The 14608-nt window shown below is 39.3% G+C and overlaps 1 protein-coding gene across 1 annotated transcript in view; it reads right to left on the bottom strand.

Moving 5' to 3' along the window:
• Nucleotides 1-14608, bottom strand: part of CHL1 (cell adhesion molecule L1 like) — a 250099-nt gene that overhangs the window by 39560 nt on the left and 195931 nt on the right. The window contains 5 exon segments of the mRNA XM_014587141.2: nucleotides 432-597; nucleotides 3762-3928; nucleotides 5347-5458; nucleotides 5791-5931; nucleotides 13282-13413. Of these exon segments, the coding sequence (XP_014442627.1) occupies nucleotides 432-597; nucleotides 3762-3928; nucleotides 5347-5458; nucleotides 5791-5931; nucleotides 13282-13413 (718 nt within the window).

The following is a 14608-nucleotide window of genomic DNA, read 5'->3' on the forward strand; positions in this document are numbered from 1 at the left end:
ACAGAGTGTTACACAACATGAAAAGTCAACAGCCCCCCAAAAGAAGATAGAGGCTGGATAATAGTACATTGGTAGCACAACACTTTGTGAGGATGATCTACACAACAGGGTCCCACATTCATGAACAGAGACATCCTTGAAAACACTGAGCACCCACATGCCATGATCTGGGACCAGGCGAGGTGGGGGTAGGTCACAGTGTAAGGGCTCTGGTGGGGGTGCCCGTTTCACTCTCTCCTTCTCTGTCTCATAGAGGAAAGAAATTTTTAAAAAAGAAAGATAAACACATGATAGAAAAGTGAAGTGACTTGAAGACAAAAACACATTAAGCATTAAACACATCGTATTTTAACTTGGTGTGAATTCTTTTTGAACTGTTTTTTCCAAAGGGAGGTGTTAATCCCCAAGAAATGACATAAGAGTTTACCCACCTGCCATCTTCTGTGCCATTGATTTCAAATGCTTCTCCATCTTTACTCCAGGATAACTTCAAACTGTGTTTCAAATGGGAATCGCACTTGCTCTCACAATGTAACTCAAGCATGTGTGACTTAGGGACACGTGGATTCTTAGGAGAAACTCTTAGTTCCGTAGCATCTGTTTTTACCAAACGAGAATGTTAATTAGAACTACAGAGTACTATTTACTTTGTTATCAAATGCCTGCATTGTAATCAACAAAACTGTCAACATAATATTTAAATCTTCATGCAATGTTTCTCCCATGGTGATTTTCTAACATCACATATTTACACTTTTCTTTCCATTCAGGCCTGGGCATCTGACAAAATTTGTGTGGAAGTATCAATTAATAGTTCAATAATTTCCCTTACTACTTCTTCAACAAAAGGAATAAGTGAAGTGTATGTAAACAATGTCTCTGGAAGTTAATATAATTCTATAGTTTTAATAATACAGTTTCTCCTACTAGTGCTTCTAAATACGTATTCAAAGAAAAATGAAAATTTGTTGATTTCCTATTATCATGTTTATTATTAATTCCTAAACCTGAAATTCAACGGTAAAGCCCATGCATAGATGACCTATTAACATGAGATGTGAAATTAGTGAGTCCCATGTGGGTAGGATCTGTTCCTGTTTTGTTACACAGCAGATCCTCAAGACCCAGAAGTCTGTATGTACACAGTAGACACTAAACACCTATTGGTTGAATTTCTTATTCAACGAGTAATAGTTTAAAATAAAAATGAATTAGTAGTATCTACAACATGAAGCTCAAAGTTTAGTGCTATAGCTGTCCTGGAAAAGTTTGCTTCATTATGATCATTTCAAAGTATACAGTTATTACCCTTTAAGGCTATATTAAAGGTAGGTATATGTTTTGTGTGTGTGTGTGTGTGTGTGTGTGTGTGTGTGTGTGTGTGTTGTAAGGTGTGTGCACTCATTGGAGACCTAGAGACAGGGAGAGAAAGTGAAAAATATCACCCTCCCCCCAGTGGGATGGCTGCACAGAAATCCTTTCTCCATTCTCCTCTTGAGATTTTGGGCACACATGTACATGTATTTGCTGTGAGTTTCAAGCCACCAGGTCCAGGACTTGAACCATGGTCAGCCATGTGGGAGTCCAGCACCTTAACCAATAGGCCACCTGCTGCCCCCAAAGGTAGATAGACTTTTAATGTGGCACTTGACACATGGGAACCCTCTAAAAGACTAAAGAGGATTGAGCTGCTCCAATCCCACAACTACAGTGTCATAGTCACTATCTATATGCTCCTCTAGGGCCTAATTAAAAACTATAAGTATTAATACAATTCATTATGTGATACCCCAACCACAAAACTGAGAGATTATTACCCTGAATGAATTTTACGTGAACTATTAAACATCCTCCTCCTAATTCTTACAGTCATAAAGTCACTTAATAACAATAATAGATACCACTCAATAAACATTACCTCTATTTACTCTGCTAAGGAGTTCACACTCATTGAGACATTTTATATATAGTTATAAGGATTCAATGAATGTTAATAGTGCTACCTTCAGAGGAGATAACTTAAGGCTAAACTAAAACTAAGTGGTGATATTAAGGTTTCCTAACTGGCTAGGTGTTAAACCAGGATTTGAATCCAATTCTGAGACTGAATCTCATGCTTTTAATCATTGTACCATTTAACATTTTATTCAACTCCACTTTCAACATTATTTTTATACGCAAAAATTATGTCCCTAATTCTTCATTGATATGACTTGTATTTACTCCTTACATGTAAAATAGATATTAGAACATACTGAAAGGTCATGAATTTATCATCTCTCTGGCCACCAGCAGTCTCAAAGTCCACTTCGAGCCAAGCACCATGTCAGGCAACAGGAATGCTAAGGTTCATTTGCATTTTAAGCTTCACTCTCTTGGACAATGAACCTGGCAAAGTCACTTAACTTTGACACATTGAGTGACTTTTTAAACTATAAAAACAATCACCCTCATTGACTTCATAGAACATCTTGAAAATTATACATGACACTTGAAAATGCAGAAAGACATTATAGATTAGACATAGAATAATAACTGTATAGTTTAAAAATGTAGTCTAAGGAGTTGGTACATTGGATAACTTACATGACAAAACAAAACAAATACAAAACCAAATATCTAAAGTCATAAAAAGATATGACAGAAAAAAAGGAAGGAAAGAATGCAGTAAGAAAAGAAGGAAGAATGTGTATGAGGAGATAGAGAAGTGCCAAGATATCAGATGACTAAACACGTAAGTATCCCTTTTTATGTAGAGGCAGGTAGCAGGCCATCATGTTGACATGACACAGAAAAACACAAATTTTCCCTGCTATCACTACTGGACCTTTCTGTTCTTTGTATTTTTCTTATTTATTTATTTATTTATTTATTTATTTATTTATTTATTTATTTGCTATAAGGTGCATGCACTTGCCAGATAGAGGGACAGAGAGACAGAAAGCAAGAAATCACCCCCCAGGGGGGATGGCCATGCCGCAGTCCCTTCTTCATCTTCCTCTCGGGATCTTGGGCACGCACGCGCACGCGCCCGGCTTGAGTTTTAAGCCACCGGGTCCGGGACGCGAACCATGATCGACTACATGGGAGTCCAGCGACATAGCCATTATGTTAACTGCTGGTCCTTTATTTGTATTTTTCTGAGGATTTTTTAGGAAATATTAAGATAAAAATATCAGTGAAATCAAAGAAACAATGAATAAGCCCCAGGACTTTATCCAGAGGATTAAGAACCTAAAGTTGTTTCCAGTTCAAAAAGAGAATCAAAAACAACTTCCCATTTCATCAGGCCTTAGTCTTTATAAGGTTGAATGTTTATGAGTTTGTGAAATTTTTAGCTTAAAGATTTGATTACTCTTGGGTTTTTGGAAAAGTCATGATGCATCTTTGCATGGAAAAGCATAGAGAAAATGTCATGACTTTTCCAATAATCCAATAGTAACATTACCTTAAGTTATCTTTTGATGTAAAATATCAAAGACAGAAATATAACAAAATAGGTGATTTTTAAATAGTGCTAGTAATTTATCATTAAAGACACCTAGATCTCTCTTAAGATCGTATAAAGCTATGTATGCATCACTGGCATACCCTAAAGCTTACTAATGGTCGTTCAGATAAAATACAACCTAATTTTGTAAAATGGCCTAAAAGAACTTTAACATGTGTTCAAACTTAAATGGTATTATTTCATTTGAGAAAATGAAGACAGACTGAACCCATTTGAAAATTCATGCAAAATAACATTGAAATAAAAATACTTCTAATATCCAAATTGGCTGTGACTGCAGTTTTTCCTATAGCATTTTCTACCCAGCAAGAGTAGGACCCAGCATCTTCTTCGGTGGTTCTGTTGATCTGTAATGTGCCGTTGCCATGGATATGATATCGCCTGCCTTCAAGGGGTTTCGCCTCATCCACCTTCTGCCTATGGACATAGGAAGCATAAAGTACTTTAGGGAGTGACAAAATTCATACTCTTTTTGATACTAGTTACTGATGCCATTCAGGCTAGTCCTTTCTTGGGGAGCTTAGTCGACCTTATGAAATGTGTCACTGGATTTTACTTTTTTCACCAACTGGGTCATGGACATGTATCTCATCTACCCAAATAGATGGTGGCTAGAGGAATTCCAACTCCACGCTCTATGCTGTTGCTTATTTCTCATAGCTATCAGCTCTGTTTTGCATCTGTCTTCAGAACCTAATAAATATTTTCTGGCTTATTGATGGTGAGCTCTGAGCAAAGGATTGCTCCAGGGTACTAAATGGGAAAGCGAGTAATTGAAAGAGATAATGAACCTCTCTAGCCTCCTGCCGTCCTGGGAGAACATTGGTCGTTCAGAAATATTGGAAGCCAGGAAGTCCTTCCTGTCCGTGGACACGGATCACACTTACCCTATCAACCCCATGGTCATTTTCTCCTATTTTCATCAATTTTCCAAGCATTTGCTGCCACAGCTTGATTTGCCCTGTGTGTGTCACCGTAAGTGACTGCCTGAGCTAAAACATCCAGAGGATAAACTGCAAGTGCTGATCACGTAGGATTTTATAGGTGGGGACAAGGGTGAGGAGAGTGAGGGGTCTGCCTTATTTGCAAAATTTAAGGGGGTGCCAGATAGCTCAGTACTGAAGTTTAATAATATTTTCAGTATTTTTAAAACCAAAAATAATACAAAAAATCCATAATAAAAACAATATGAATTTTAAATGTAGATAAGATATAACCCTACACTTGTATGATCCAGGTTTTGTGGAACTGCAAAATTATTTAAGAACAGTTTAATGAAGATTTTTCAGTAAAGTAACTTAATAGGGTACAATGGGTTTAAACTTAAGACATCTATTATTCATATATTGAAATTGAAGTCAGAAGGAATGTTGGAAAAGTCCTAGGCATATGTGTGTAGAATTAAATCCAGGCCTAGATATTTACTGGGTTGTTGGAAAAGTCATGATGCATTTTTCTATGCAAAAATATGTCATGACTTTTCAGATGACCCAATATTCAGACCAACCCCAAACAACAACAGTAAAGTAAAATAGGACTCCGAGATAGCCCCATGCTGAAAACCAATTCTACTTTTAAAAACTGTCTTAGTAATCACTTCAGTTCTTTGCTTTCCTTTATAAATATAAATGGCTCTCTATATTTCCCCAAGTGAGAAAATCCTAGAAACCTAGCCAATGTTTTCGGGAAAGGTAATTAAATCTGCTACCTTATTTCTCAGAAGCACTGGGAATAAATACCAACATGGACATGATGCAGCCTGTCAGATGATGAATGAAGAAGCAAGGAGAAATTTACAACTGACATTCTCTTAGGAAAACCATAGGCTTGCTTACCAGGACACAATTGCCTCGGGCGAAGCGAAGTACTCGCAATGCAGGAAAGCACTATATCCCAGCACTGTGGCATAATTTTCTTCATCTTCCGTCTGTATCAATGGACGAACATCTATTTGAAAATAACGTGAGAGCGGTTTTAAGCTTTCATAAAAGAAATGTGTGGCAATTCAATTTTTCTGTCTCTTAGCTACTTTAATGAGAATGGAAGACAATGGACTATTACTGTACAGATACTTGAATTAGAAAAGTATCAACATCCAATACGTTTTTGAAACTATAATTTCAGTATGAAGTCTAAAGCCCCAAGGTATGGTGAAAGGAGCTTTGATTACTTTTTCTCCATGTTTTATGTGCCAAGAATCAGATTAGTTCTTGCAATCAGGACCTCGACCATTTTCTTTCAGAAGATGGCAGGTGAGGTTAGCCCTCAGGTAGGCTCACCTACGACGTCAATATTGGCATTGGCAAGTATAGTTCCGTGGACGTTCGAGGCTTCGCATTGATACACAGCAGTATGATTCGGTTGCAGGTTGGTAAAACTGATTTCCCTGGGGAAGACAACATCACCAGCGAAGGGATGATCTGAAAGAGATTAAAGAATGTCAGTTTGATAAAGAATAGGACATAAAATATTTATACACCATTTATTAAACGTGTCACACAGTATTTATATTTTAAGGCCAGTTTAGGGTGGATTATAGTTCACGGAAACTCACTCTTTGAACTTTCTTCCCCTCAGCCATGGATTTTTATTTCCATACACTTTTGCATTTTTAATCTTTCTTGAATATAATATCGATTGCCAAAATATCTGTTGATTTAGAGCACATCGATTGTACATACCCATCTATATAAATAAGATTCCAGAGCATCTGTTTGGCATTCATGTCTCACAAAGAGTTGACTCTTCTGAATATAGATGCTGATGCACCCAGCCCAGATCAACATAAGGTCAACAAAACATGATCCCCCAAATTCACCAATATTGGCTGCTATTTTTCCCCTTACACTTTTCCTCCTATCTCATTTCTCTGGGTTTCTGCAATGTTTTGATCTACACCATTCATTCAATGTGTCTTGTGTCCCTGATTAATTACTTCAGATTCATAGTCCATCTATTTCATTTTCCTAGTATTACTAAATCTTTCTTGAAAGCAAGACCCAGGTTTTCTACTTGTTGGCCATGCAACTTGCTCTACTCTGATCTACATACACATATAATTCTGGAAATACCATTTGGAAATGAGGATAGCCAACATGTTTGGTATATCGATGAAAGGGCAAAGAATTCTTGTGGATGTGGAATATACATTATTGTATTGACTCTTCTCAGGCTGTAAGGGGTATGTATTTACATGGCCATTTTAGAGGCTAGAGGACTGATTGTCAGAGAAGATGAAATGACACATCCTACAGTGCTAGGCCACATTGCTGACTCCAAATCCCACGCCCTTGCTATGATACTATGAAAGAGCAGGGGAAAGGGAAGCACAGTAGTTCGATATGCCCAGTGAGAGGCAAAGATGTAAATATTCTTAGTACAAATGACATTACAGGATTACTAGCCACTGATTTTTTATTTTTCTGATTGCATATCCATTATCAAAAATAGTGACTGCACTAAGTTTCAGGTTATAGAAAACATTCAATAATGCAGTAACTATTTTTACATATTAAAATAAAAGACTTTTCTCATACATCTTTTTGTCCCGGGAATCACAACTAGATAAAATTTCTTCACTTGACTGTAAACTTCGTAAGAGTAGCACCTTATCTTTGTGGTTGTGTTGTGTGCCCTCAGAGCCAAAAGAAGAGCTGTCACAGAGAAGACGGTCAGATAATAATCACTGGAGTGACTGAAAAATGCCACCTTGAGTGGCATTTTCTGAAAGGCCCCTATAAGCAGTGAGAACAATAGCTCTGAAGGATGTCCACCATCGAATTCCTAGGATCTGTAAATATGTTACCTAACATGGATAAGAGAACTTCACAAATGTGCTTAAGGTTAAGGACCTTGAGGTAGAGAAATTATCTTGGATAATCCAGGTGGGCTTGATCCAGTCTCCCTAAAATCAGAAAGCCTTTTCTGGCTGGGGACAGAGAGAGATGTGCTTTGGGAAGAGAGGTCAGAGGACTGCAATGCTGCCAACCTTACAAATGGAAGAAGGAAACCATGGGCCAGAGAATATGGGCACATCTAGCTGCTAGAATGGGGTAGGGAAGGAAAGGAATTGTACTCAAGAGCCTCCAGTCATGAACACAGTACTGCTGACACATTGCTTTTAATCTCAGTTAGACCCACATGGAATGTCTAACCCACAGAATTGCAAAAGAATAAATCTGTAATGTGTTAAGCCATTAAGTTTGTGATAATTTGTTTTAACAAGAGGAAACTAACACAATCCCACTGGATAGTTTATCACTTATTTTTTGAGAATTAGCGAGATGAGTAGATCTTCCAAGGTCTTTAAGGCTGAAATCTTTTTTTTTTCTTTTTTAAGAGAGATTGTTTTTATAGGGCACATGTGCTCACTGAAGAGACAGAGACAGAAAGTGAGAAATCACACACACACACACACACACACACACACACACACACACCCTCAGGAGAGCTGGCCACACTGCAATCCCTTCTCTTTCATTCCCCTCTTGGCATTTTGGGCATACACACACGCATTTGGTGTGTTTTATGCCACTGGATCTGGGACTCAAACTGTGGTTGACTATGTGGGAGTCCAGCAATGTAACCATTATGCCATCTGCTGGTCCCAAGGCTGAACTCTTAACAAACATTGAGGACTGAATCTCTGACCAGATTCTTCACTTCTAGACCCACACCTTGAGTTCTAAACCTTGAAAGATGACCTCCTTATCGTCTTTAGATCTCTTTTATCATCTGCCCTGTGGTCAGCTCTGAATCAATATAGCATTATAAAAGCAAGAAATGAGACTACAGCTACACATTTAAAACGAAAAGCAAATAAACCTTTCTCAAATCTGCCATCTGGGATTTATGTGGAATTTGCAGAGTATTGTTGCATACTGGCAAAGCTAACAGAAACTCCTAGAGTTCAAGAAAGCTAATTTCCTTATAATGTCAAACAAAACACACTAGTCCTAAACAATACAAGAATTGTCTGTCTGTTTTGTCTTTGGTCAGGTCAATAGAAATGATACAATATAGGGAGAAAACTTCAACCCTGAACTTAACCACTTCTGGTTTCCATTTTTAGTTCTAAATTTACTTGGGTTGTATCCTTGAACCTCTCTGAACCCAGATGGCATGTCTGTAAACTGGAATAGAATAAAATCTATATTTCAGGGCTATTTTGAGGCTCAGGAATATTGTATGCAGAGCATGTGGAAAAGGCTAGGGCTGTGCATAATCAATAATAGCAATCATTTTCATTTAATTTTTAAATAATACAAATAAAGAAGATGTAAATCCTAAAACTCTAGGCTTAAAGAGATTTTAAAACCTTTAGTCAGTTCACTGCCATCAAACAACCCAATCCATGAATATTTATTACCTGTTCACAAGAAATAAAGGAGAGCTATGATCAAGAGCTGTGCAAAGAACACAAAACTTGGATCCCAAAGTTATGGCTTTGGCTCTAGGTCTACCGTTACTTGGCTGTGGTATCTTGTATAAGTTGATTTTCAGTCTTGTCCTCCTCCTGTGTTAACAAACCTGTAGGCTATACTTTGGGAATAATTCCAGCATTTAGTCGTTACTACTGCCAGTCTAGCCCTGGGCCCAGTGACAACTGGAAATCAAACAGGTGAAGTTTCCTTGAAGAGGCCAGGAAAACCCTTGTTAAAAATGTAGATCAGGAACTGCCCGTAGATATCGTGGTGGTTAAGGGCACTGGACTCCCACACAGCCAACTGCTGTGGTTCAGGTCCTGGACCTGGTGGCTTGCTCTCTCACTTTCTCTCTCTCTCTCTCTTTCACTCTGTCCCTCTCTGGTCAAATTTAAATAAATAAATAAATAAAGTTAAATAAAATAATTCTTAAAAAAAATGTAGATGAGAAGGTTGGCAGGTGGTATGGTGGTTAAAACAGTGGACTCCCATATAACCGATCGCATTTTGAGTCCTGGACCTGGTAGCTTTCTTTCTCACTTTTCCTTTCTCTGTCTTTCTGATCAAATTTAAAAATAATAATAACAAGCAAAATTAAATAAACAATTATTTTTTAAAAATGTAGATCAGGGTGCCAGGAGGTGGCATGATGGTTAAGGTACTGGGCTCCCAGATGATCAACCGCAGTTTGATTCCCAGACCTGGTGGCTTGCTCGCGCTCTCTCTCTCTCTCTCTCTCTCTCTCTCACTGTGTCTCTCTGGTAAGCTCATGTGCCCTGTTTGAGCTCTCTTCCCTATTTGAACTGTTGTGTCATTTCTTCTTTTTATAATGTTATATTGATCCAGAGCTGACCACAGGGCAGATGATACAAAGAGAACTAAAGAGGATGATGAGGTCAACTCTAAAGACTTAGAACTCAAGGTGTGGATCTAAGAGTAAAGAAACTGGTCAGAGACTCAGTCCTTAATTCTATAATAAGTAGAATTAAATAAATCATTCTTTCTTAAAAAAATGTAAATCGGGTCATCACTCTTCTGCTCAAAATCTTTCAAGAATCACCCACATTATTCTCAATATATTTCCAAGACCTCCCTTGGGCTTTTGCCATCTCCTATGCTCCAGTCGCTTCACATCCTGACTGACCTTGTCACCCAGCACTGCCCCCTCCTCACTATCCTCCTTTCTCTTCCTTAATGTTCCAAACACTTCTGAGGACTCTGTGCTCACTGACTTCTCCATATGCAAAGCTCATGCACAGTTATCTGCATGACTGACTTCCTCATCTCTTTTGGGTCTCTATTCAAAAGTAACCTCTGGAGCTGCATAGTGGCACCGTGGTAAAACATGACACTTTGTGAGGCTGCCCAGGTTCCCATCCAGAGAGCTTCCTTTCTTTTCTTATTTTTAGAGAGAGAGATTTTTGCTATAGGTCATAGACACTTCCAAGAGAGACAGAGACAGAGAGACATAAAGTGAAAAATCACCCCCTGAGGGGATGGCCATGCCACAATCCCTTCTTGATTTTTCTCTCCAGATTTTGGGCATGCCTGCACATGCACCCAGTGAGAGTATTAACCCGCCAGGTCAGGGATTTGAACCACAGTCAACTGTATGGGAGTCCTGTGACATAACCATTACACCATCTGTGGGTCTCCAAAGAGCTTCTGAAACATGCCAGGGCACATGGCATGCCCATGATCCAGAGCTGGCTGAGGCTGGCAGGTATATGGCAGAATGAAGACTGTGTTGGGGTATCTGACTCTTGTTTTTCTTGCTTGTAGAAAAAAGAAAGGAAAGAAAAAAGAGAAAGAGAGAAAGAAGGGAAAAGAAGGGATGGGAAGAAGGAAAACTATCATGGGGGCCTTACTATTATCATCTTAAAATAAAACAGCAATCTTAGATCCTGAAACTCTGTTACCTTCTTCCCTTTACACAGCAAAATTCTACTTTACCACACTGTAGTACACACTCGGGTGCTTATTTGTCTAACTCTCCCCACTGGAACATTACCTGGGGCAGAGCAGGGCTTCTGTCCATTTCACTCACTGCTCTCCCAAGCAGTAAACTCAATGGCTGGCATGTAGGAAGTGTTCAGTAAATAGTGCTGACTGAATGAATCCGTCAAATAGGAGTAACAGCACCTCCTTGATGAGTTTTTCTTAGGGATTCCAAGTAACTTGTGCATTTCAAATCATAAACTGCCAAGCACCATTCAAATATAAAGTGTTATGGTTTTATGTTCCAGAGACTGTGTATTTCTCATTTTAGTCATCTTAACACTCTAAAAAAACAAAACAGTCTCATTTAACTCTGATCTACCTAAATAGTCTTTTTTCATTTCTTATTCTGTTCTCTAAAGAGATGAGGACACAGTCTAAAAATTGACAATATTTATGAGGGTTAAGAATTTCTCAGTGTTTGCTATGTGGAAACCATAGTAATAACATGTATGCAGTACTCCATGTGGTGCTTCTGCAGTAGTCCTTGGGCTAAGCTTTCTCCATATGTGTTTCCTTTAGCTCAGGACAACCTTGGGAGCCACTGCTATTTTTATCCCTATTTTACTTAAGAGGAAACAGGTTTTAAGAGGGTCATACAATTTCCAGTCATGCGGCTAGAAATGGTAGAGCCTGCATGCAAGTACAGGCAGCCTGGCTCCAGAGTTTATAAACGACCACAGTGCTCTACAGAAAAATCCCCACTGTACATGACTGACCGTATTTATCTCCTTCAGTCACAGCCAATTACCATTATCTCTGTTTTGCAGATTAAAAAACTTGAGTTTGGGGACAGTTTATAAACATCTCAAGATCATACAGCTGTGCACAGCCTAGACAGGACCCTAGGTCTATGGACCCACCTGAAATGTGTTGGTCTCAGGGCAAACGAATGAATGGAAGTGACATACAGATGTCTCAGTATTGCACCCACTCTCAATAGAGCTGATCAACGGACACATCCGATATGTTCTATCCTCCTGCCTGACCTGGGTGTGAGGATGGAATTGAAAATTGGGGAAATGTTTGGAATTTTGTAGTGGAGCATAAAGGAGTAAGGAGGGTAGGCCTCAGCCCTGTTCTATCCCTGTCTCCATACCAAGACCACTGCAGACTGCTCAGAGCCGAGTGGACAATGGGTACTAGAACAGGCAAGGAGCTGGGTAACAAGATATAGGTTCAGTCTTGACACATCTTCTTATCCCTGTGGATTTTTAAATCATGGAGACAAACATGACCACAGGGTAGTCAGAACAGGTACCTATAAAAGGCAAATCGTAAGTAGGTGCCATTGTTCAGGCTGAAGGAAGGTCCTGATTTCTAACCTGTGTTCTCTCCCACCTGTATTCTTTTTCTTTCTTTCTTGGAGAGGTTTTTGCTATAGAGTACATGTACTCACCAGAAAAACAGAGAGAGACAGAGAGACAGAAAGTGAGAAATCACCCCCCACAGGGGGTGGCCACGCCGCAATCTCTTCTTGTCCGTTCTCCTCTACAGATCTTGCGCATGCACGCATATATGCCCGGCATGAGTTTAAGCCACCAGGTCCAGGACTCGAACTGCGGTCGACTACATGGGAGTCTAGCAACATAGCCATTACGCCAACTCCTGGTCCCCTCTCACCTGTATTCTCACTGTACGTATTTCTTCTCAGGGACAGGAAATGTAGCTTAATTTTGTGTTTAGGATGTTGGGGTTTAATTTACAAGCTCATAGAATTTGTGTGTGGTAATGAGAAAAAAACCACCTACTGGCCCCAAATCAGGGCTTTTTTTTTTTTGTGTGTGTGTGTGTGTGTGTGTGGTCTTAAAAAAGCAACTGAATGAGAAAGAGGATGCATCCCAAAAGGAAAGCCAATTGTTCTTCCTGTCCCTGAGAAGAAATATGTACAGTGAGAATACAGGTGGGAGAGAACACAGGTTGGAAGTCAGGACCTGAGTAAGACACTGTACTCCCACTTGGCCAACTGTGGTTCAAGCCCTGGATCTGGCAGCTTGAAATTCATGCCATGCATGTATCCAGGATCCCAAGAGGAGAATGGAGAAAAAGGGATTGCAGTGTGGCCATCCCTCCACAGAGGGCGATTTCTCACTTTTCCTCTCATTGCCTCTCTCTGTCTCCTTCAGGGAGTACACACACCCTATAGCAAAAAACAAAACCAAAGTGAAAGCCCTGATTTTTATAAATAATTCATATAAACACTTACCACGTATGGACATTATTTATGGTGCATTCATGAGTTTCAGATCTCAGTAGTCAAATAACCTAGACCTAGGCAGTGTCTGACAGTCAACTGTCCCACAAACCATGGCCTTCGGCATTACATTACCAGTGGTTTACCTAACTTACTGTCAATGGGGGAACCGTTGACTCGCCACTTGATCGTGGGCTGAGGTTCTCCTTCAGCCTCACATAACAAGATCCCGCTGCTCCCGGTGCTATACACGCCGCTCTGAGGTTTCTTCGTCCAGTGAGGAGGCTCTAAAAAGAGAGTGAAGGGCTCATCAGTGATTTTATCTATATTAAAAGGTCCCCAAATGCTAATGCCTGTATGTCTACTATGTGCCAGCAGATGGCAGACACCACAAAGTATTTCTTAGAGGCTTCTTTTGGATAAACTTGTTCTGGAAGACAAGGTGGGTGTTGTTTTAGCGTGATGTGCCCTGTGTGTGTGAATGTGTGTGTTTAATTTGGACTCAGCATGTACACTAAATCAACACGCTAAAAATAGTTATACACAACCACTTTATTTAGCTACACAAGTATCTATCCCACGAACAGGAAATGAGGGAGAAATAAGCAGATGGCAAGTTTATTTAGTGCTGGCCACGGCCCATTTTCAAGCTCCAACATAGCATCTAAAAAGGTCTATAGTCACGAAATGTGCTTTGAGAAGTTTTTTACTGAAAGTAATTAAAATTTTCAACAAGTATTTAAAATATTTTAAATTAATGACTTTATCATATTTAAATATCCCTAATCTATATAATTTATAGAACTAATCAAATTAATAAAACATTATTTTGTAAAGAAAAAGAAAAGGAACCCTCAAAGTAACATTTAGCTTTTTGTCCTCAAAACAGTGGAAAAAAAAAGACATTTAAGATACTTGCACTTTTTTTTTTTTCGCTATAGGGTGCGTATGCTCACCAGACAGACAGAGACAGAAAGACAGAAAGTGAGAAATCACCCCCTAGGGGGGATGGTCACGCTGCAGTCCCTTCTTCTCCATTCTCCTCTCGGGATCTTGGGCACGCACACACACGCGCCCGGCGTGAGTTCTAAGTCACCAGGTCCGGGATGCGAACCGCAGTCAACTATGTGGGAGTCCAGCGACATAGTCATTGCACTAACTGCTGGTTCCTGATACTTGGACTTTTCTAATCCCTAATACTCTAAGTGGTGTTTTGGGAGAAATGAGACATTTTTCCTTAGCTCAAACATTACCATCACATTTTGTCATCTAAAGAATATTACAGTGTCAGGAGAGAATGAAAGATTTAAAGTGTGGATGGTTCGGATGATTTGATATCAGAGAAAATTGCACAAAAACCTGCAAGTGATAATTCCCACCATGTATTCCTTGGTTATTTCCTCCAAGACATTTTGGATTTCCATTTTTAGTCAAAAAAGAAAAATCTTTAAACATCGTTGTATACATAAAATGAAAAAAGTC

Source organism: Tupaia chinensis, unplaced genomic scaffold, assembly GCF_000334495.1.
Source record: "Tupaia chinensis unplaced genomic scaffold, TupChi_1.0 Scaffold000185_1, whole genome shotgun sequence".
Classification (NCBI taxonomy): Eukaryota; Metazoa; Chordata; class Mammalia; order Scandentia; family Tupaiidae; genus Tupaia; species Tupaia belangeri.